The sequence below is a fragment of the Bicyclus anynana genome, chromosome 9, assembly GCF_947172395.1.
Source record: "Bicyclus anynana chromosome 9, ilBicAnyn1.1, whole genome shotgun sequence".
NCBI lineage: Eukaryota > Metazoa > Arthropoda > Insecta > Lepidoptera > Nymphalidae > Bicyclus > Bicyclus anynana.
This window is the reverse complement of record NC_069091.1, coordinates 13,587,310-13,613,538: the sequence shown is the minus strand read 5'-3', so window position 1 is coordinate 13,613,538 and position 26,229 is coordinate 13,587,310. Positions and strand designations below refer to the sequence as shown.

At 35.2% G+C, this 26,229-nt stretch overlaps 1 protein-coding gene across 1 annotated transcript in view; it reads right to left on the bottom strand.

Moving 5' to 3' along the window:
* The window catches only part of LOC112053230 (serine/threonine-protein phosphatase 6 regulatory ankyrin repeat subunit B), an 81,241-nt gene that overhangs the window by 53,248 nt on the left and 1,764 nt on the right, over window positions 1-26,229 (bottom strand). Inside the window, exon 2 of the mRNA XM_024092592.2 lies at window positions 2,067-2,168. Coding sequence (XP_023948360.1) covers window positions 2,067-2,168 — 102 coding nt within the window. The remainder of the gene's footprint in view (window positions 1-2,066; window positions 2,169-26,229) is intronic.

Here is a 26,229-nt window from a genome sequence, read left to right as displayed (position 1 = left end):
TTAGTATAAGATATATACCAAATCTAAGCTCGTTTTCCTCAGAAAATGACAGAAAATTTTGTTCGTGACTATGAGTGCGATACAGGTCCTTCTATAATTGATCTGAGTATCCTAGCATGATTAACTTCGTCAACTTCAGTTCGCTACAAAGCGCACATTCTCATGTTCAATGCATTGGTGCTTATAAATTGCCACTTAACTTTATCAGATACGACTTGCTCGTCACGAGATCTCAATGACTATGCTTATATTCCTGGGCCTGTAGCCATGTGGCACGTCGATACTCTTTCTACAAACGCTAACACTTCGAAAATAAAAAATGTATGGGAATTACATTCTCCATCGACAGGTCGCGTGATCAAGTTGTTGATCGGATCTGTCAATCCGATACATTTTGTTAGTTTTCGAAACGTTAGCGTTTGTAGAATGAGAACGACGACGACCACATGGGTACCTACGACAAAAAATTCTGTTTGATTTCTAAATCAAACTGTGTTTAAATGAAAATGTAATAAGTGAAATTACTGGCTAGTAGCTATACGATAAATCACGCTAGAAAATGCCTATTTGCTCTTGACCCACGAAAAAATGGAAGGGAACGGATTTTTATTTCTCAGTGTGTATCACAAATAAGGAGCCAAAATAGGTACGGATCCAAAGTATATCAGCCACGTAATGCTACAAGGAACTGCTATTTCTGTATAATATATGTGAAGGAAGAACTAGATCGGAAAAATCCTGACCACATATCAAAATTTAGGCTTAACATTATGTGTCTCAAAAGATAAAAGGAATTAAAGTAAAAAATAATTTCGATACATATTCATTCATTCGATAATATATTCTAGCATGTATAAGAATCGAGAGAACTAAAAAATATTTATCGACCAAAAAAACGTTAGTTGCTATAAAATCTAAAGAACTATATAAATATGCATGCAACTTGGGGCATGCAAACTAATGCACTTGGAGTAATGTTTTTTGCAATTCGCGCCATGCCACGCAACGCAAAACATTATGTGGACTATGTAATATTGATTAAAGAAAGTTGTTACAAGGTTCTAGTGACTAGTGGATGTAGCTGTTTTACACGACCTCACATCGTAAACGAAGACGCAGCAGGCTAGTTAGCTTTGTACTTGTATAGGCATTTTGTTCAATTTATATCTTTGCAACGAAATTTTTATGTCCATCATTGGTTAAGAGTGTGCAATATGTAATTTGGTGGTTACAAATGGTTCTGGATCTCAGACAATTTGTAAAACTTTTCTCGATAGTTTATTTTTTTGAAAAATACATGTTTTGCTCACATTTTGCTTTCAATCTCAGGAAAAGCAAACTTATTTTCTTAAATTTTTGTTTTGTATAGAAAATTAGGTATATATCTTGAATATGGCCATTTTGATTTTCGTTATGTTGTTTAATTTACTTGCAATTAGGTAAAAATGGTTTTGGCGCTCACGTCATAAAATTTGCGTCGCGCGTCAATCGCTCCGTGCTTTTCACTCACGTGAAAGTCATAATTCGGCGTCTCGTTTGCGCTTCGAATTTTATCCATATCGTACCGACGCGCTGCGCGCTCTTAAATCACATGGCAGTACTTTTCTGCTGAAGCATTTTTTAGTTACTTCGGCATTTGTCATCTCACTTGATAAAGATCTTCATTATTCATCATCATTACCAGCTGATGGACGTCAACTGCTGGAGATTTGCCTCACGCATGGACTTCCGAACGCAATGGCCTCGAGCCGCCAGCATCCAGTGGCTCTCTGCAACTTGCTTGATGTCCTCGATTCACCTAATGGGGGGTCGACCAACACCGCACATTCCGGTGCGGGGTCACCATGTCAACACCTTGGGATCCCTAAGATCTTCGAACTATGTAGCTTGCCCATTGCCACTTCGATTCGCTGAGCTATGTCAGTGACTTCGGTTCGTCTGCAGATCTCCTCATTTCTGAGTCGATCACTCGCTCTATCGTCGGCTGAGTGACTTTGACTTTGAACCTTCTAATAAGGCCCATAGTTAGCGTCGGGGAGATTAATATAGTATAGTTGAACACTTACATTATTTCTAGCCCCTACGTCTGAACCTAATTCGATGAGCCTCTCCACGAACGACGTCCGGTTGTCTTTCACTGCGTACATCAGCGGTGTCATGCCGGTCGTCTGAAACAAAGTATTGACTTATTATTCATTATAATTTTACTATTGCTTCCAATTCGTTTATAAAGCACTAGTGAACGCCCGCGACTTCGCGTAGAATTCAGTTTTTCACAAATCCCGCGGGAGTCATGGATTTTTGCGGGATAAAAAGTTAATCCAGAGATATATATCCATTCCAAATTTCAGTCAAATCGCTTCAGTAGTAGTGGCGTTAAAGAATAACAAATATCCATACAAACTTTCGCGTTTATAATATTAGTAGTATGGTAGGACTTAATTGCACTAATATTATTACCCTATTTTACTTATATGATCATTGACCTCTTGTTATAAAAGGACGCACAATCATGTGCAAAATTTCACTTAAAAACTGGCCAATATTGCTTTGACATTTTTAGAATTATTGGTAAAGAAAATTATACCTAAAGGCCTTTAAATATAGACCAATATTCAATAAAATCCCAAATTCAGAGCAAATTCAACCTTAAGTATTAAGTTTAAGGTTGAATTTGCAAATGCGACTACTTGAATTGAGAGACAAGATGTTGTGTTTGGCACTCATTGACTGGGGACGTTAACCAATACAAAGCCATATTATTTGAAAGAAAGAAAGAAAACCCTTATTAGAATTTTCTTATACTAACTTAACTTATTAGAGTGTTATAGGCTAAATTTTATCCCCATATTCCTACGGGAACGAAAACTACGCGGGTGAAACCGCGGGCTTCTACTAATGTCTTATATTCATAAAAGTCAACGTTTGATAATAGCAATGTGCAAGGATAGCTAGAAATTGTATTATATCTAACCAGGAAATTGTAGATTAATTTAGTTTAGGTAATTGAAAAGTTATTTTCTTCTTTTTCACGCGATCATTGGGTATATAAAAATTAAGTAGTTTTTTTTTAAATATATTTTATTTGTAATATTTTTATTTCGTTGACGTTGGGGTCCCAAGGTGCTGGAATGGCGACCCCGCACTACAAAGCGCAGTGTTGGTAGACCCCTCACCAGGTGGATTCACGATATCAAGCGAGTCGCAGGGATTCGCTGGATGCAGTTTGGAAGTCCCTACAAAAGGCCTATGTCCTGCAGTGGACGTCCATCGGCTGATATGATGATGATGATGATGATTCTTATTTATTATCCCTTTGTACTTCCTTCTACATTTACTGTGTACATGTATTTTGTGGTTTAACAAAATTAAATTATGAATATACCTTAATTCGTTTCTGCAGTGCTAAAGTATGCAAATAGTTACTCAGTTAACATTTCGCAGTTTGGTTAAAATAGTTCGTGTTGATAATTAACAAGGCCACATAGATTTGAGTGTTTAATTTGACTTTGACACTTCATGAAAAGAGCTTTTGAAAGTTGCATTGTTCATGTTCGTAGGCGTTTCAATTATAAAGCGTAGGTACACTGTACTGCTTCGTATCCTAATCAAATCGAATAATATTATAAACGCGAATAATTTCACCGCGGCTAGTTGCCTCGACTGGTGACAGAAGGGCTAGCTCATTTTTTGCGCAAAGGATCAGCCTGGCTGTCCAGCGCGGAAATGCAGCCAGTATTCTTGCCACCATTCCACGTGGGCATGATTTGTATAATTATTAGGATAAGTTAGCTTAAGTTCCATATTGTATTCTTTCTCAATAAAAAAAAAAACGAGAAAGTTAGCTTAAGCTACTTTTCATCCCGGAAAAATACATGGTTCCCGAGGGATTTGTGAAAAAAATTATAAATAATATCTTCAATGTACAGAATTAGACCAGCCCACCTAGCCAAGTGGCATGTCGATTCTCTTTCTACGATCGCTAACGCTTCGAAAACTAGAAAGTTGTATGGGAATAACATAGGCTATGGACAGGTCACGTGATTAAGATCTGTCATTGCCATACATTTTTCAAGTTTTCGAAGCGTTAGCGATAGTAGAAAGATAATCGAAGTGCCACTGGGCTAGGAGGCTGTTACAGTTTTAGAAGATACACTCATAATGGACAGGTCAGGCGCACTTAAAATTTTATAATTTTTGGGACCTAAATGCTAACGCTTCAGTTTGTATAACGCTTTATAGGCACACCTGCGAAATGTGTAGGTACAATGTGAAAATTGTGTGATTAACCTTTTCCTGGAATTAAACGGTTTGCGAAGGAGGAAATTCGCGTGCGGCCTGCACCCTGTGACACAATAATGGGCTTATAATGGCGACCCTCCTGGTGATAATTAGTTGACGGTGATTAAAAATAATTGCGTTTATAAACATGTTTTAAACGACGCTTAAGTAAAATGTTTATTTCGTGATTTGGAATTAAGAATTTGTTTATTTTTCAAGCTATTATTTTAGGTGCAGTTTTTTTACTATTGTACTAATACATAATAATAGAATTATAGATTAAATTAAAAAACATCGTGAGGAAACCTGCACACCAGAGAATTATCTTAATTCTCTGCGTGTCTGAAGTCTGCCAATCCGCATTGGACCAGCGTGGTGGACTATTGGCCTAACCCCTCTCATTCTGAGAGGAGACTCGAGCTCAGCAGTGAGCCGAATATGGGTTGATGACGAACGAAACGATAAATAATAGATATAGTACCCACTTATTTTTCATCTCACTTGCTTGGAAAAGTTACTTTTGCCCGGTCATATCAGTAAGTCGTTTTCAACAACTAGGCGTGCGAAAATTTTTTACGTCTTGGCGAGCAAAGTAGGTATTTATTTATTTTAAAATGTACCTAGTTGGACCTGCAGGTATTTTTAGGTTAGTTACGTAGTTGTTCATTTAAATTTTCATTAATTTCCATTTTATAATTTGGATCAATGATATTAAATACTGTTAGATGTGTTAGGTACTAGGTCATGAAAAATGAGGCGCACAAAATAGGAAATTTGTGGTTACCAACGATAGTTAGTTAAACAAAATAATACCTAAATATCGTCTACAATATCGAGTTGTGTGTTCAGGAAGTTTTAAAACTATATATGCATAAAAAAACAATGGAATTAAAGACTGGTTGGATTGTGTGAAAAAGGACATGTGTGTAAAAGGAGTGGATGATGAGTTGACGAGTAATAGAGACGAATGGAAAAGATTGACATATTTTTCCGACCCCACTTAAGTGGGATAAGGGTAAAGAGATGATGATGGAATTAAAGACAAAATTGTACATGTGTGCATTCAGTTTTGTGGCCTATTATTCAGATCACTTTTTGCAGTGATTTTGTAGGGACGTAACTGATCTATAGTATAAAATTATCATTTTGGAAAATAAATTAATTTGTAAATGATAACAGAAAAAAATATAAAAAAGTACTCTATAGTTATATATGCTGTACGGTCACCAGCCATTGCATGTAAGACTCATACCGTATAAGAAAATTTGGCGGTAGCAATCATACTATGAATAAAAATATTCTTTTTGTTTTTTTTTAATTGGAAATAGATACCGTAAGTGACCAATTTATGATGTTTCTAATGTGAAATTTACATCTACAGTCTTACTATAAACCGTATGTATTGCCAAATGAGATTTCTTATACTTAGCATTTTCCTCACTTGGGATGAAAAATTGTATGATGCGAAAAACCAGCAATCTTTTTGCTGCTAATCAATTTTCTACATGTAGGTCCTCGTGAAATCCATCCATCAATTTATTGAATCATTATTCATTACGCAGAATAAATAGATGGATTCGTAAAAAATTTTCAAGTTTACTCTTTCACAGTCAACTCTTAATAATAATTTATTTATTCATCAGAAAGCAGGTTTACAAAGATACCTTAAATACAACTAGACCCTGATACTTTCTACCACAATTATTTGGTGTATGAAAAGTTTATGTAGACTATGTATAATCCTAATTTATAAGCAAATAGATAAAAAAGAAAACATTTATAATAGCTTATACAATTTAACATTATATATATACATATATATATATATATTATTTTTTTTATTATTTTTTTTAAAAAGAATATTTGCCATATCTTTTATAATATGACCAATATTCCCATTCCCCTCCAACTAGTCGGGAAAGACTGTGCTAGGAGTGGGTACGACAATAGACCAACGGGGCGGGGAACCGAACCACCACCCCTCGGTGATGAGTCTGACTGCTCTTACCGTTGAGCTATTGAGGCTATTAAATATATATATTATTCAACGATTATGACAAATTCTTCTGATTTGATAGTTGGTCGTAAAGCTGAAAATATCCAACCACGCATGTTAATCGTGCCAGTATAATAACATAGTTCACTAAGTTTTAATATAAAAAACACATTTAATATCTTCAGTAGGTAGATTATCGTGCAATTTTGTTGCCTAACTCGGGCTCAAATTACACCAAAACTTCGTAAGAGCACATTTAGGGTGCGCCGAATAAAGCCTGCAGTAAAAATTACATTTGCATATAAAATATTATGCCACGGAGTCATGAGACCAAGTGTGCCCTGATTTATAGAGTTATTCTATTTTAGTTTTTAACCGACTTCAAATAGGAGGAGGCTAATATGTTCTACCTGCTGATCAGTATGAAGGCGGTGCTGAGCCGGTGATGTATTAATTCAAGCCATGTGAGAATATCTCATAGATTTAGATCTTGCAGACAGTGTTGTCCATCTCAGGTCCTGTCAGAAATGGCTTAAATTAAGACAACAACGGGTAAGCACCGCCTTCATACTGATCAGCAGGTAGAACATATTATGATGTTATTTTTCGCTTTTTAGTTTAGTGGGTACGTTTTTAGGTTTTGAAGTCGGTTGTAATTTTTTTATTAAAATTTTTACAAAAATAACTCTGTTTGAATTTTGATATACTCGTAACTATAGATGAGTGACACTCGCGATTTCTAATGCCTATTGAGGCAATTGCATATTAATTCCGTTGTTAATTAAAAAGATTGACGGCCTCCATGGCGCTACCGACAAAGACGTACCGCCAAGCGATTTAGCGTTCCGGTACGACGTCGTGTAGAAACCGAAAGGGGTGTGGATTTCATCCTCCTCCTAACAAGTAAGCCCGATTCCAACTTAGATTGCATCATCACTTAGGTACCATCAGGTGAAGTTGTTAAGGGCTAACTTGTAAAGAAAAAAAAAGTTTTCAGTATGATAATTCTGTGCCTTATAAAAATACAAAGCTAAAATTTGGTATGGGTATGCTCCGTAGTTACGTCTACAAAGTGATAAAAAGAAAATTAAATAAAAATTTTGGGGTTCCTTCCCTACATGCAAAGTGAGGATGAATTTTTTATCGTCTATTCATGGTGTGGGGTATCGTTACCGGTATTTTTGTGCATTACATAAAGGATTCAATGCTAATTTAATCTAGGGAACCCTACACTGAGCGTGACCCGACAGCCACTTGGCCGGTTTTCTAAATTGATAACAATTAAAAAAAATGGTAGACAAAAAATATATTTAACAGAGAATTTAAAGCCTCGCTTCACGTAGCTACATTGGATAGCTATAGCTTAGCTAACATTGAGGAAAGCCAGTTTTAGCTTACAACTTCCTGTCGTCCTGTATTTCGGGTTAACCGCATTTACCTTTTGAAAGGAACGTTCTGCAAATTGCAATATCCGTTATGTGAAGGCTTTTAGTGAAATTAATACGTCGCTGACCGAACTGCTTACTCATTACCGGGCTCCTTCATTTGTTTCGTTATTAAGCCTCGCTTACACGTACAATTTTATTTCACTTCAAATATGGTTATCATATCGACTCGAATGTGTGCAATATCGTCAGTACTGCATATTTACATCTTTTATATCTATACTTATATTAAAACTGGTCGAATTCTATACATTTATTAGCAATTTGAGATTTTACTTATACCATTTGTAACATCAAACGTTACCGTGGCATAACGGACGCCAGCGTCATCTAGAATATATACATTAAATACGAATTCTGTACATTTTGTACATTCTGTACATTGAAGATTCTAAGAGAGGTTTTTTTAATAGGTCCAGGTCTGGCTGGCTGGGAGGCTTTCGGCCGAGGCTAGTTACCACCCTACCGACAAAGACGTACCGCCAAGCGATTTAGCGTTTCGGTACGATGTCGTGTAGAAACCGAAAGGGATTTTTATCCTCCTCCAAACAAGTTAGCCCGCATCCATTTTAGATTACATCATCACTTACCATCAGGTGAGATTGTAGTCCCTCTTAACCGAGGTTTGTATATATAGACTAGTCTATTGACAGTCTAGGCTGTTGACATCACAACAATACCTAATGAAAGTTTAATAACTAGTTATTGTTAGAAATTCTTAATTCACCTGATTTCGTATTCACTAATAATTTATTGCTAAATGAAAATTACTCAACAGTGTGTTTGTCATTGTGATTTTCGTAAACAATGGGCTTTACGGAATACGAAAAATGCGGTTGTTTTTGATTTGATGTTAATTACATTAGTGAATAGGCCAAGTGTATAGTTTTAAATGTCACTGAAGTTTAATCTTTTTTGTAAACGGCTGAAACATTTTCAGCAAAATTGGCTCAGGTCAGTGACCTGGTATACATATTGTGTAAATGGAATAGGTAACAATTGTCATTTTATTCTACGTACCTACTGTGAAATCATAATAGAAGCCACTAGATATTTATTAGTATAAACTACTGACTCCGCCGTGCGGTTTCACCCGCGCAGTTCCCGTTCCCGTATGAATACGGGGATAGTATATAGCCTATAGCCTTTGTCGATAAATGGGCTATCTAACACTGAAAGAATTTTTCAAATCGGACCAGTAGTTTCTGAGATTAGCGCATTTAATTAAACAAACAAACTCTTTAGCTTTATAATATTAAGTATAGATTTTTTCAGTATTCCCAGCTTTAGATACGTACCTAATATTTTTTCATTCGTAGCGACAATTAAGTACTGTAACCCACTTGGGCCAGTCACAGAGACCTATGAATTATTCATGAATTTCTATTCACAAAGTATTACTGACGGCTAATATTAAGTAGAGTTTTTTATGTAGTCATACTACAGGAATTACTGAATTCTTTTAGTATTAAGAACGCTGAGTACATTTCGTAGTAGAGTAAATTCTTTTAAACAATATACTAATGTACATACGAGTAAGTATCTCAAACTTAACTAGGTACTTAACCTAAATCTGTACTTATATTAAAAGGAGGTAAAACTTGTATGTTGTAAGGTAATCTCTGGATCTACTGACCCGATTTTGGAAATTCTTTTTTATTAATATATAATAATTTATTTATTTTGCTATTATACTCGAAAAGCCGACGAACCCATGCGACGTCACCTAGGTCCGACAAAATACTCTCTACGTACGTTTCACTCCGAAACCGGAGCATCCTTAGGAGATGTTGACTCTACATTGTGCAATTGCAAAGAACACCTGCTTCTAGTCAAAATTATTTTATTATTAGAAAGCCATGTTATTTGCGAGTGACATATTTAATCCTAGTTTTCTCATGGGCACAGCGGTTTCCCGCTAGTATATGGTTGTTGTAAACAATCTACCTATACTTTTTTAATATTCCTTCATCATTAAAAACCCACGTTTGGCTCACTGTTGTACACGAGTCTTTTCTGAGATAGATAAATAGACTAATAGTCCACCACGCTAGCCCATCGCGGATTGTTAGACTTCACACACGTAGAGAATTAAGAAAATTCTCAGGTTTCCTCACGATGTTTTTTCTTCGCCGTTTGAGACACAGTTGTGTGCATTTTAATTTCTTAAAATGCACACAACTGAAAAGTTGGAGCCCTGGACTCCGAATCGAAGGCAGAGGTTATATGCACTAGGCTATCACGGCTCTTATTACCGTACAAATATTTCTTAGTTATGTGGTTTTATAAGATTAGTATAGGAAAGAAACCGACCGTTCATTCATGACGTCAAACCCCTTTTAATTACCGACGAAAAAAAAACGCCGAACCAATTTAACTTCACCGTTTAAAACATTAGAAATGGCCTTGGTGTGTATTAGACAGGTCAGCTTTCCCCAAGGATGGTGGTTTGAGCCAAGGTCGGAAATCTCTCATCGATTACTCTGGGCTAGCACGCAAAACTCCTGCCCTCCTACCCTTGACACACTAACGGTCACTCGAGCAGGTCTTAACGGCCAAAAATTATGTAGGCCAAGCCAAAATAATGTACCGTTGGCGGAAGGTGCGTTTTAAACCTCACGGACGTTGCTCTTGGGGGACCTTGGGTTAATCGGCTTTGGATTGCCTTGACAGATGTGACTGTACATTTTTATTTAGACCCCCTTTGTATTTTCGTATTTTTACCACTGTTATTGGTTTCTCGTATTACAAGAAAAGATGACACGTCCATAGAGAGACTAGTGGTGCAAGGAAAGGTGGAGGGCACAAGAGCACGTGGCAGGTCACCAATGCGCTGGACTGACCAAGTAAAAACCGCTCTCCATGGATCGCTCCACGAATGTTCTAGGAGAGCCTCACTAAGGGAGGAATGGCGACGGATAGTGAGGCTTGCCACCGCGCCCAAATGACGACCACGGCCACTCTGTCAAGTGTGTAACGACGAAGAAGAAGAATTGGTTTTCGAACTGTCAATCGACGCGAATGTTGACCTTTGCTAAGTTTAAATAGCAAACTAGCAGACTAGTAAATCCTGTTCACGTAAAATAACGGGGATAGAATATAGCTTATGACACTTACCCATAAAAAGCTACGTTATTTACATGGCTTTTATGGGTAAAAGAATTTTCAAAATCAGTTTAGTAGATCTTGAATTTAACCTTACACAAACTTTGTCTCTTTATAAGTATATGTAGTTTAAATAAACTCATCAATTTCAAGTTCTTGATGCTTAATTTTTAACCAATTTTGCCAATGCCAAGGCTAAGTTTATCTGTATTTAATGACTGGTGAAAGCCAAAGTTTTACATATTCTACTAGAAATTTTGCTCATTTTCGGATTATACAGGCAATTTATTGCTTTTAATTTGATTTTCGCGATTTTTTCATTCCTTTTGATATGTGCCTTGTGTGCCTTACTTACTTTATGTAGATTTTTTTACTTCAAATAATTATTAGTATTGTTTATGTCTAAATTTTTGAAAAACCAAAAATATAAAATGTCTAAATTATTTTAATCATTCTTTCTAATAATAATAAAATTTGTAATTTATTTATTAAAATAAATTAAGTGTTTAAGTGTGAAAAGAAATGGTCTATCATCTTCAGACGATGGAAAGACTAGATAGATAGGATAGGACGATGTTGTATATAAAAAAAGTATCGAAGGGCACAAAACGCGTTTAATTCTTTTCACTGTACATCCAATAAGGGACAAGACTAGATAAAAATTCGTGACTTTAGATAAAATATCCTGTATACCTACTGCTTTATTATGATAGTTAGTATTTGTATAATAAGAAATATAAGTGTTATAATTAAAGGTATATTTTCTGGTTACTTTAAAAATAAATTTACTCAGCACTGTTGAGTGAAATGCGAAAGCCATAAACATGCAGAAATGTGGGCGTATCTCTGTTAATAAAACAAAAGAAGTTTAATTTAAAGCATAATTAGCTGTGCTATGTATCCTGCGGTAGTTCACTGCGGGTGTATCTATTATGTGCCGACCTTTGCTCGGCGGAACAAACGGAACCAGTATCCCTACACGCATATTATTTCCGTGATGTGACACTGAGTAACAGCATTTATATCTTTGATATTATGGTAAAGGTTCATGCCTCAATAGCTCAACGGTATAGCGAGCTCAACTCCGACATGCCGAGGGATCGATTCCCAGATGGTTTGGACTACTATCGTACCCATTATTGGTATATTTTCGCTTAGATAGAGAGAAAAAGGAGAATAAGGATAAAATAGTCTCTATTTTGTTATTAATAACAAAATAGAGACTATGCAATTTAAAGGTAACAGCTGACTCCCCGCGGTTTCACCCGTGTTTTGTCCTGTTCTTATTAGTTTTATTTAGTTAAGGAATATGGCGATAAAATATAGCCTATGACACTCGAGAAAAACGTGTTTTTCGTGGATTAATTACCCCGTACAACCTTACAAACTTTACTTCTTTAAGATATTTAGTAAACACTAGTGTGGACGCTCCTGACTCCGTTTGCAAGAAGCATGCACTATGATTTTCCGGGTTAAAAAGTAGCCTGTACCTATTTAGGTACAATACTACCTTTCAAATGTCAAAAAATCGGTTAAGTAAGTAGTTTCGTCCGGAGTGCAGGAGCGAAATAGTAATAAACAGACACAACAACGCACACAGACAATTTTATAATTACTTCGAAAGTGTGATTAAACAGGACCATTATCAACGAGGTTGATTAATTATAGTAAACATTTTTATCTTAAGAAAATACAACTTATAACAAAGTGCATTTGCCTATTCCGTGATACCTATATTTTAGTTGGTAATAATTAATATTATAATATTAATTATTGAGAGTCGTGATAGCCTAGTGGATATGACCTCTGCCTCCGATTCCGGAAGGTGTGGGTTCGAATCCGGTCCGGGACACGCACTTCCAACTTTTCAGTTGTGTGCATTTATGAAATTAAATGTCATGTGTCTCAAACGGTGAAGGAATAACATCGTGAGAAAACTTGCATACCAGAAAATTTTCTTAATTATCTGAAGTCTGCCAATCCGCATTGGGCCAACGTGGACTGGTGGACTATTGGCCTAACCCCTCTCATTCTGAAAGGAGACTCGAGCTCAGCAGGGAGCCGAATATGGGTTGATAATGATGATAATGATAATTAAGTTTTGTACAGATTTGTTATCTAAAGAGGAAACGATAATTGACAATCAGAGAAGTAAATAGTATCTAGCGACAAGTTTTTTCTTTATCTAATTATACAGATTTGTTTTTCTATACATATGGATTTTCCGGTTTCAGTGTAAATAAAAATCATGTATTATAGGTACGTTTGGAACACGAAACAAAGATTTTAATAGCATTAGGTAGTCGTTGGACGGTTGGAAGAATGCCAGGGATCTGTGTAATCAATCGCCTTATCACGAGCGTATCAGTATTGTGCCAGTATTGTACCTAAATAGGTACGGTTATATCTTTAGACTTTCCAGTGTTTATCGGCGTTTACTTACATTGTCTTATCATTTAATATGTCTAATTATGTTGTTAAGATTACATTTTAGTGTTTATTATTGATATTCACTGTCAACTAGATATGTAACTTTGAATTGTTTGTATAATAATTTATAATAATACAAGCGGAAATTGTATCGAATGACTATGTATTTGCGGCCCTTGCCTTTGAGACTTTAGGCCCATGGTCAACAGATACTAAAAAAAATCAATCAATTTATTTATTTGCAGATTGACATGCATTATATATACAGGTGGTCGGTAGATGTAGATGGTACCTAAATGTATCTTGCCAATTTGGCATGCAAATTATTTATTAAGTATTTAATGATTCAAATGTCAATTTCAACCATTTAAAATTTACATCTTTACATCTTTAATTTATGCTGGTCTAGGTGGCCTTGCTATCCAGAGGGGTAATAGCGCTAGTGTATTGGGTACCTTGCTTCTGGGTGAACAATTAGATGGTGTGTATTTGTTATAGTTATTTAAATTATTATAAATTTAAATTTAATATACTGTTAAGTAATTCTTAGTTTTGATTTGTTTTAATTAATATGTTGTTCTTGAAAATAAAGTAAGATTTGATTTAAAAAAAAGTAGAAATTAATTATTAATGAATACAATAGGAAACTTAAGCTTATCCTAATAATTATACAAATCATGCCGTATATACAATAGTGGCAAGAATACTGGCTGCATTTCCGAATGGGAGAATAATTTGATTTACTGTCTGCCAAAAACCGACAAATTCAAGCGACAACATCACCCAGATCTGACAAAAAGTCATCTACGTTTTACTTTGAAACAAGAATTTTCAGGAGATCTTGACTTCACGATGTTTAATTGCTCAGAATACAGAAAACCACCAGAAGCCACGTTTAGATGTCATTCTATAGTGCGCAGTGTGTCCAAAAATTGAACACAACAGCCTGCACTCGTCGCAATTCTCACCCGCGTAATGTCGCTAGTACATGGGGCTGTTAAATTTTTCCCTATTTTGTGGTAAAAATTTATAATGTTAAAAGGAAAACAATAAGTGTACAGTTCATCACATTAAATGTTAACTTGTATGGTAAATAATAAAAACAGTGGGACCGGTTTTCTAGTGATTGCTGAGAGTCAGCAAGAAAATGAACTCTAAAAAATTTAAGACATGGACAAATAAATAATAGATATAATAAGACGGTTATTATAAAACTTATCAACTAACAAACTAAAGAAATACATATTTACAATAATAATTTTATATATTCCATATAATTATATTATATTATTATTATAAATATGTATTTCAATCGCGTGCACAGTTATTATTATCTCGTCTTATTTCTTTAATTTTTATGTCTCTTAAAATTCAAGTATAAATAAGGCCATTTAATTGGTTTAATATCTTTTAAGAATGTGTTTTGAAGATAAAAATATTTTATTTAATCCACTTGCTCAACAAACAAGCAAACAAGTAGGTACACAAACAAACAAAAGACCAAACAAGCACACGAAAACAAACAAATGTGCAAACAGACACACAAACAGACAAGAACGAACGAACTTATTATAATATAGCAACCCATTGTTATTTGTAAAATTTTAAAGCTTTAAGATTATTTTACACTTTCTTTATCTGCGCTGATTACCACAATTTTATTTCAACTTAATTGCCGGAACCTATGCCTACCTATTTAGTTGATTAATATTTTACATAAATAATAAATCCTTGAATTGAAATTAAAAGTAGGGAAAATCAAAACAATTACATTGGCAACACTTACAAAATGAAGTCATCGGTTTCTATGACAACTAAATTCACGTAAAAATTATTCATTATTTTAACATAAGAATATTTATTTGTGCTACTTACACGTGAAATGTGATCCTATTCAGTTTCTTTTTTTTACCAACGGCATTTTTACACGAAGGAATAGCACAAGACGGCTTAATTTAATTAAATTTGTCACCTGTATAGCACGTCAAACAACACGACAAACACAGAGTGAGTAATCGTAAAATGTGTAGATTAAATGGCTTCACTTCTTTGCGCTATCACTTCTTCTGGTGGTTTTCTGTATTCTGAGTTTAATTGCAAAGTCGACTTCACAATGATTAATTGCGAAGTCACTTCAGTGTTTAACTATTCAGGTCTGGGTGACCGTGTCGCTAGGATTCGTCAGTTTTTCGTAGACAATCATAAAATAATCTTAAACAATCCAGGGGCGCAGCTACCGCTGTAACAGCCATATCAATGATACGGGACCCCAGGCCACAGGGGCCCCTTACCCATACGTGTAACTAAAAGCTAAACTAAGTAAAATATAATCCACAATCTCCATTGGATTAAAGAACCTATGAATTTCCGTATATTCATAGATCCAAACATCTTTCTTTAAAAGAAATCTTTACCCTTCTTATTGGGCCCCCCCAACTAATTTTAATACAGGGTCCTTCCAAGGCACGCTACGCCACTGATACAATCCTTGGGTACACAAACAAAATATTTATGAAGCCATTTAGGTCCTAAAGCTCTTAGAGCTTTCAGGCTTCTTAAACCCTCTGACAACGCTACTCCCATTAAGAAGCTTACCGTAAATAGAAAATCAAAAAATCAAAATCAAAAATCATTTATTTCAAGTAGGCTCAGTTTACAAGCACTTTTGACACGTCAGTTGACTATTTGTAAAGATTCTACCACCGGTTCGGAAGGCAGGTTCTGTTGAGAAGATACCGGCAAGAAACTCAACAGTTGCTCTTTTGAAAAAGTCATGCAGTATTATAATTTACAATTGATAACAATTACTGTTTACATTTCTTATAGTTTTACTTCCTGTGTGAAGGTGGAAGCTGATCCAAATAGAAAAACAAAAGCAGTACCTATCCAATAGAAACTTGAAGTATGCAACTATTATGTTGTAGAATATTTCCACAACAAACGAATATATAATTTGGCCCAAGAAAGTATAGCTTAGTTGACGTAGTTGATGGCGCTGACACACTTTCTGCACGCCACTACATAAGGGCCTGACCATCGGGGTTTAGCACTGATTTATGGGTAACGATTAAGGCCATTTCATGTATTAACCGAAATAATTACAGATTAATGCATATATGTATTAATGCATGTATATTAATATAATGTTACTCTTTCACATTGTTTGTACTTTATCGCGTTAGTCGTCTTTTCAACCAACTAAGAAAAAATTCTATGTATGAACCTATTCGTTCCATCCGTATCCACCACCTGTGTATTCTAACCACCCCTATGAGGGCTTATATTTTTACATGCTGTGCCGTTGTGCTTGGAGGTCCATTCAAGAGGCCTATGTCCATGTTCAGCAGTAGATGTCTATCGACTGACGAAGATGATGATGATGATATTGTTACGGAGAACCCTATTGCTAGAGCAATAATATAGAGCATAGGGTTCATAATCGCTCGCCCATGTCAGCTTGTTTACCATTAATTTGAGATATGTAGTTTTATTGGTTCGTTTATGTCGAATTGGGTAGAAAAGTCAACGCGTATAGGTACTAGAACTATTTCCGGCCTGTTTGGCGGGTATGAATACGCGACCGACTCGACGCTCGGGGCAGTTAACTTCGAAACGGAGTAAAGTGAACATTGAGTGATACAAGCGATATAAGTGAACTATAGTGAACTCGGTTACGATTTTGCACTACGAAATGCCTACGTTTGAAAGTGTGTATTGAGAGGAATAAAGTCTTATACGAGTTACCAGGTGTTTAATTCCAAATCCTCGAACCCTATATTTACGTTCTTTACGTTCGTAACAATATCATTACATAATATGAGACTGTAACAGGTCCAATTTGTACATTGATGATATTTTTTAAAATTTTAGGGCATTATACATATAATTGATAAAGCTAAAATATATTTTTTTAATTTTTTGTCTGTCTGTCCGTCTTTTTATTGACTTGGCATCACGCTGAAACTAATTAATGAATTTAAATGAAACTTGGCACGATTTGAGAATACGAAGAAGCTTGATACTTTTTGTCGCGAAAATAAAATCAAAAGGGTTGAAAGATAGTCATGTTCATGTTTCAAGTTACATTTGCCCAATTTACCCCCAATTAATTCAAGTGTTTAAAGGGTTTAAAAGGGGTTTATTTTTTTTAAATGATTAATGGGGTTGATGACTAGAATATATACATTTTTAGCTTCTTTACATTAAAAAAATATTTTAGAAAAAGTCATGTTTAAATTATAACAATGATATTTGTAATTTTGTTTGAACGCCCATACAAATCTAACGATCAGCAAATCAACGACGTCATTAATTCGTGCCATTTTGTATTTGGCGTTTTTCAGGGATCCGTGGCAGTGCCGCGAATCTGACCTTGTAAATCCCAGTAGCTCCGAAAGTAACGATCGCAGATATCCAGTTACTTTTAGAAAATTGCTTTACTTTTTGCTTTTTTTTTTATAAATAATTTATAAAATGAGTAGACTATTTATTATACATAAAACACGTCAAACTATAAATAAGGGTATACGGGTTGAAAGAAAGTATCAACCCATATTCGGCTCACTGCTGAGCTCGAGTCGCGCATACGCAGAAAATTCTCTGGTATGCAGGTTTCCTCACGATGTTTTTTTCACCGTTTAAGACACGTGATATTTAATTTCTTAAAATGTACACAACTGCAAACTTGGAGGTGCATGCCCCGGATCGGATTCGAACCAACAACCTCCAGAATCGGAGACAGAGGTCATATCCACTGGGCTATCACGGCTCTCCTTTGTAAAATAATGGTACCATATTTATTGTCATAGTGATTTCTGTATAGCTAAATAATAGTGCCTCAGTTCATTCACTCCCATAGAGGAATTTTTAATCAGAAATTTCTGTCATAACGCTTTGTGGCAGACGGTTGAAGGAAAAATTGTGTAAATTATGTAATTGACCAATTCTTACTTATTGACCTAGTCTCTGAGAGTACCACTACTTCCGATTTGAAAATTTAGAGTAATGAAATATGTAATAAAATTCTACGAATTCTACAAAAAAAGTGTTACAGTTGTTACTTAGTTACAAAATCCTCCTCCATCCTCATAAACTTGGCGTTTTTGGGCGGGTTCATGTATGCTAATTATTATCTAGTAGCGGACCCTGTCAAGCTTCGCTTTGGCTCATTCCCTATCCCTACACTACTCCTACCCTTCCACTACCCTACTCAACCCTACCCCTACCCTACGCTAAGTAAGTACCCTACCCTAAGTAAGTATCTTATCCTATATAATTCTCCTGATTCTCTCATCTCCACCAATTTTCAACCAGTCGGTCCAGCCGTTCTTGAGTTATAAGTATTGTAACAAACTCGACTTTCTTAAGTATATAGATACAAATATTATATAGAGGAAATATTAGATTGTTTGTTTGCGTAGAATAAACAATGACTATTCAAATGTTCGACTCTGTGATGGTCAAAAATTACAATTTCAAATATCTAGCGCCTAAGCCAACGCAAACACTAAGTTTAAAATCGTCTGATGATGAAAATAAAGACGAAGAAAAAGTAGAGACAGAAAAAAATAACGATAAATTTATGACTCTAATATCGGAACCCGGAAGATCAGCGAGAGAGCGTACGGTTCTATACTGACTAATGTTTTGATATCTGAACTCCTTTATTATTTCTTTATATTTTATCTTCCATTTTAAAATATCTAGTTTAAGCTTATGTCATATTATATGACATTGGGTTTTTACAATTTTAAATAGGATTAACCTATCATTAAAATGTTATTATCTACAGTTTTTGTATAATGTTGTTTTTGTGGTGAAGTTTCGTTTTGTTTTTTGTTATTAAAATTTTTCCTTAACATGCCAACAAGAGGTTCTATTCCATAATAAATGTAAATTAATATTGTTTGTAAATAATGTAAATGTAAATTAATATTGTTTATATTAAATTTGATATGAGTCAACTACCCTATTACAACAATATTTTATAAGTTTAGTAGATATATTTTATAGAGATGGTAAAAAAATCTTTGCTATATTTTTTCATTCGTACTTAAATAATTCGTAATAATTCCGGAAAACAATAATACCTACTGAAGTAGGTAACTTACTTCTGCGGACGAAGTCACAGGCGTTGCTAGTCATTAATAAAATAACGTGTAAAATCAGATTTATTAAAAGCATTGATTTAATTGTATTTGTCTCAGTGATTAGTCTCAGTGATTAGATTAAATTAAATAAGGTCTTAGAATAATTTTATTTTCATCATTGTGACTAAAAATAGGTTTTATGTTTATTATTAAGCCATAGACTGAGGAATTTCGTAATAAATTACAGATGTAACCGTTATTTCATATCAGTATTTTATAGTTTGAACCGGAACTCGATCTGCATTAGGTCAGCGCGGTGTAATAGTGCCTAACCCCTTTCATTCTGAGAGGAGATTCGTGCTCAACAGTAACTCGAGTATGGGTTGTTAAAGATTACAATTCCAAAACTACGTAAAATTCTAATACAGTGATTACTTGTACTTTATTACGGAATATTTCTTCTATCAACTTAGATCGCGGTCAAGCATATCGTAAAAATACATTAGTAGCACCGTAACACATCGCAACGTAACTTGCCGTAAAAATATGGCAGCCGAAAATAGAATTGATAAAGTATGGCCAATACAAAAACATGTAATTAACAAATTGAGAAGCTTGCTTTCTTAACCTTTATGTACGGACGTCATTTTTAACCGACTTCCAAAAAGGAGGAGGTTCTACGTTCGGCTGTATGTATGTTTTTTTTTCTAAACACTACTGTGGACCTGGAGTCTCACAGTCTCCTATATGCAGACACTTTTTTTTGAGAAAACTGATTGAATATTAAAGTTATGGGATTTAGCAATAAATTAACGTGCTTATAAAATCAACTTTTACTTCAGAAATTATAGAAATTATGAAAATCAAGAATGATGGTACTTTACAGTCTAAATCTACTTTTAAGGTATTGGACACAGTCAAAATTATTTCGGTAACAAAATGAGTCTTTTTTTTCTCAAAATCTATACTTAATATTATAAAGCTGAGAGTTTGTTTGTTTGTTAGGTTGAACGCGCTAATCTCAGGAAGTACTGGTCCGATTTGAAAAATTCTTTTAGTGTTAGATAGCCCATTTATCGAGGAAGGCTATAGGCTATATATTATCCCTGTATTCCTACGGGAATGGGAACCACGCGGGTGAAACCGCGCGGCGTCAGCTAGTATAATATATTTCTGGTAACAAATATAAATTTTGACTACAGTTTATTAATGCAAATTTTCTGGCAGTCAGTGCACAATGGTCTAGTTGGTGGTTTTTACTTACGAGATATTCATCGGGAGATGCAACCTCCTCCATTGTTGGTAGTTTAAAACTAAAACAAAAACTACTGAGGCGCTTAATCGCGGGAAGTTGGGAGAATTAGGCAAAACTATGAAAACAAAAACATCGAGCAGTCTGTGACGTCCATACTTAAAGATTAACCTGTTTTTAACTGGTTTCATCGTGGAATCTAAAGATACTGTGTTTTTATGCTAGAGCTCACAACAGTAACTTAATCGGTTTGCGTTGCAAAATTTTGTGGTTTTCTAAAATAGGTACCTGTGTTTAAATAGTACCCGTTGTGAAATACGGAGCATATTATGAAAATGCACACAAAAAAAAATCAAAAATAATTGTATTTTGCAAGATTTTTGACAGATGGTATATTTTTTAAAATTTGTTGACCGAAAATGGTCTTATATACCTAAATATGGAAAACAAATTCGAACCCTAAAGCTAGGAAAACTGTGGACGATTGATTGTCTACCCATTAATTAGACCATTGGCACCGCCTTCAAAGTTACCAGTAGATAAAAATATTATAATATTTTCTTTCGCTTATTAGTTTTTTGCAAACGTTTGTATTTTTTAAGTCGGTAGTATTTTTTAATTACTTATTATATAAATAGCATATTTTAAACAATATAAAAACACTTCTGATTTTAAATGACATAAAAACATAACCTTAAAAAATCATCAAATTCGGAGCTGTTTCTGAGGACTTCCAGCATATGCTTGTTTTGTGTATTCTTTTACTCCACTATACTAATCTTTTACAAGCATTTATGAGAAATGAGTTTGTGTAATTAACAAAATGAATTAAATTTTTTTCAACAAGAAATGGAGACTGACACCTTTATACAACGGTTTGTTTCTTTAGTACACCAATACATTTGAATTTAATTAATTAATACTGTAACCAAGGTTTAAGTTAACTGTCAGTGTTTCATATAGCGAGTAATATATTAAATTAAGGTTCTGTTATGGGTTCTGGATATATATGCATGGCTGCAACTTTTACAAGAGACCTTAATAATAAACCATCTTGTTTATTTGGTCGGAGAGGCTGCCGAAAAAGTCTATCGTTAAGTTAGTAAGCGGACCTATACGATGTTGTCATAATTGCCAGCCTGTTTTAACAGCCTTTTCAGTCCTGGATTAGCCTATAAGCTATTTAAGCAATTGCTTAGGGTATCCCGTCTCGGGCGGCATCAGAGACGATCGCAAAAAAAAAGTTGTAAACCCTTCAAAAAGTCCAAAAAAAACGTTAAATCATGTTGTGCCAGCCGTGATAGCCCAGTGGATATGACCTCTGCCTCCTATTCTGGAGGGTGAAGGTTGGCTGTAACTTTTCAGTTGTGTGCATTTTAAGAAATTAAATAACACGTGTCTCAAACGGTGAATGAAAAGCATCGTGAGGAAACCTGCATACCTGAGAATTTTCTTTATACCAAACGTGTGTGAAGTCTGCCAATCCGCACTGGGCCAGCGTGGTGGTGGATTGGCCTAACCCCTTTTACTCTGAGAGAAGACTTGTGCTCGTAAAAGACACTACAAATATTTGTGACTTCGCAATGCATCATGATAAGTGCATGATATTGCAGTACATATTTTGTTATTTATGAAGCATGCTGTAAATATAAAGAGGTGAAATACCTAAGCTAGTACCACCACAAATACAAACAGATACTCGTAATAGATTTGTACAGTTATAAAGATCGAACAAATCATATATGACGTGATCGATCCAGCTCGGGGGAGGCGAGTTGAAGCAGTAAAAAGTTGGAAAGATGTCTCGGGGAGTCCGCACGCGACGGTTGCTATGATATCGAACATACAGTCCCCCTTACAGACGATGTAGCCAAATTTTTAAGGCTTGTTAACCTTTAATATTGAAATGCATCGAAAGTTTCGTGATGTTTCAAGTGCAACGATACTTTGACATCAAAGTACTAGCGGATGCCTGCGACTTCGTACGCCCTTAGACCTTCTTAATCATATCCCAAAGCCCGTTCTTATGGGTAACCTATTAACTCCCTGCCAAATTTCACTTTTGTACGTCATGCGGTTTTCGAGATTTCGTGATGATTGATCTTTCGCATTTATATAATTAATTAATGCAAGCCGTTGACGATCAATTATTCTCACGTTTCTGCAGCACCCACGACTATAACTGATCGTGTATTGGTCACTGCGTGCATGATGGCTCGACTTATGAAACGTCTTCGCTGCAGTTTGCGCTGCAGAAACGTGAGAATAATTTACCGTCAATGGCTGACTTAAGAAATTGTGACTATTTTATTTATTTTGCTACTATCCGCTAAAATATTTTTAAATTTTACAATAATAAAAAAAAAATGGTTAAAAAAATTATCTTTAGGTTTAATTATGAATTTCGTAAATTTTCGTCTCTGAAAACTTTATAACGTAAAGTCAAATTATGTAAAATGTAATGACGCAAAAAATATAAAAATTATGTAATGACGCGAAATGTAGCATTTTGCAATTGACGGCGTCTATGGCGCTGTGGTATGCGCGGTCGATTTACAAGATGGAGGTCCAGGGTTCGATCCCTGGGTGGGTCAATTGAGGTTTTCTTAATTGGTCCAGATCTGGATGATCGGATGCCTTGGCCGTGGCTTGTTACCACCCTACCGGCAAAGACGTACCGCCAAGCAATTAAGCGTTCCGGTACGATGTCGTGTAGAAACCGAAAGGGGTGTAGATTTTCATCCTCCTCCGAACAAGTTGGCCCGCTTCTATCTTAGATTGCATCATAACTTACTATCAGGTGAGATTGTAGTTAAGGGCTAACTTGTAAAAAAAAAAAATCTCTTCCTAACAGGTTGGCCCGCTTCTATCTTAGATTGCATCATCACTTATCATCAGGTGAGAACCAAAAATATCCTACTCCTAACAAGTTGGCCCGCTTCTATCTTAGACTGATTGCATCATCACTTACTATCAGGTGAGATTGTAGGCAAGGGCTAACTTGTAAAAAAAAACTGACGCTAAAGTATAAAGTACTACTCCTTCGACAATATACCTCGATAATATATACTTCGATAATATAGTAGGTACCTATTACCTATTCAAACTTAAACGGTTTCTACTTGGCATCTTATGAACCCTAAATTTCATCAAATTGCAGCTTTTGCGTGTGCAATACAAACTAGTCAAGAACAAAGCTAACACAGAATATTAAAACTCTATAGTTTATAAGGCTTCGTATAGCAAACATAGGGTTTATGCAGTTAATACAGTTAGTTGGCACCGCCTTCAAACTGATCAGAAGGTAGCATGTTATTTTTTGCTTTATATTTTAGGTTAATTTTAGAGTTGGAAGTCGGTTGAATTTTTTTTATTAATTTTTTTTTTAAAAGACATTTTGACCTTTTGGCTAGGGTTCGAATTCACGACCGTATTAAATTAGAGGAGTTAGGCTAGTAGTCCACCACGCTGGCCCAATGTGGATTGGCAGACTTCTCACACGCAGAGAATTATGAAAACTCTCTGGTGTGCAGGTTTCCTCACGATGTTTTCCTTCACCGTTTGAGACACGTGATATTTAATTTCTTATAATGCACACAACTGAAAAGTTGGAGGTGCATGCCCCGGACCGAATTCGAACACTACGCCTTCCGAATCGAAAGCAGAGGTCATAACCACTTTGCTATCACGTCTCACTATAGATGTAGATTTTATAAACTATTTTATAAGCAAACTAGCTGACGCCGCGTGGTTTCAGTTCCCGTAGGAATATAGGGATAATATATAGCCTTCCTCGATAAATGGGCTATCTAACACTGAAATAAGTAGTTCCTGAGATAAGCGCGTTCAATCAAACAAACAAACAAACTCTTCAGTTTTATAATATTAGTATAGATTTTTTTAATAGGGAGCTTTCCGTGTGTTTTGCATCTTCTCAATCACAAGTAGTTCTTTTAAATTATGCTGGCCTTGTGATAACGAATGTACTTGTATAATTATGGTGGTCGCAAGATTGGCTACAGAAGGTCAGACGGCTATAATATATTGCTCCACAGTCCACGATATACTTACAGCTGTATACAACTTTAACACTGAACAAAAAACACCGTTAAAAGTAATTCTGACTATACTAGACTGTGACATAAACATTTGTTTAGACAAGATAACGTTTAACTTCGTTCTCACTTTATTCCAGGTTTAGACTAACTTCAATATAGAGCCGTGATAGCCCAGCGGATATGGAGGGCGTAGGTTCGAATCCGGTCCGGGGCATGCACCTCCAACTTTTCAGTTGTATGCATTATAAGAAATTAAATATCACGTGTCTCAAACGGTGAAAGAAAATATAGTGAGGAAACCTGCACATAAGATAATTTTCTTATTTCTCTGCGTGTGTGTCTACCAATCCGCATTAGGCCAGCGTGGTGGACTATTGGCCTAATCACTCTCATCCTGAGAGGTGACTCGAGCTCAGCAGTGAGCCGAATATGGGTTGATAATGATGAATGATGATTAAGTTCATTCTTACTTAATGCTAAGTGACAATGGTGTCAAAGATCGTACTAGAACGCTAAATTATTTGCAGGTGTGTTATGACACAGTAAGGGCTAATAAAGATCGAAACCATACTAGATCTTACTGAAAGCTACAGAAGTTATAGAAATTATTCAACGATCTTTGTCAGGTATTGAAACCGAATAAGACTTACAAAGAAGAAGTAAAAAACCTACAAAGGAGAGTGCGAAATTCTTATATTTTCCAAAAACTTACGAGTATGTTGTCTGTAATTTTGAACTAGTACAGTAACTACATTAAAACGGCATGAAAATTTTGTTGTTTTTATACACAATGGAAAAAATAAAAAGAACAAAAAAACGAAAGAAAGAAACCTTAGCCTTTTTTGAAAGTTGATTAATTAAAATGTAATCTGATTTAGTGCCACCGGAAAACTCAATAATGCGTAGCTTAATGTGAATAGATAATAATGCCAAAGCTTTTAGCTTTATCTGACATTGTTATTAAATTAAGGTTGACGACACCTTCCTTGCAAAATGATACAAATGCCCGTATCTACTATACATAGTCGAAATCATTAAACGGTAGTCAAAGAATAGCGCTAAATTTTGGAGTAGACAACCACAAATGACGTCAAATTTAATTAGTGTAAAAGTCGGTTTTTGTTATTTTTTTTTTAATAAGAAGTATTTTTGTACCTAGAATATTCCCTACATATGACCACTGCAGTCTGAATCTGATCAAGAATACAATATGACTATTGAAGATACCCATATTGTATTTCTTGAGTCAAGAGTGAATAGGCATCTTCTAGGCAAGTGCGTTCTACCATAGGCTGCATCATCGCTTACCATCAAGCGTGATTGCAGCTAAGCGCTTTATTATAAAAAAAAAAATAAATAATAAAAAAAATTAAAAAATCAATAAATTATTTTTGGGAACAAAATTCTTATAGTTAAGTCATTAAACCGTAATGGAAATAACTGTAGTCCGGTTTTCTTATTGCACTTATTAAGGCGGACGCATGTAATTAACAAAAGTAGGTTTATTCTTGCTAAAAAGCAATTATTGCTTTTCGGCAATGTCGCGTTTGATGGAGGTTAATATAATTGTTAA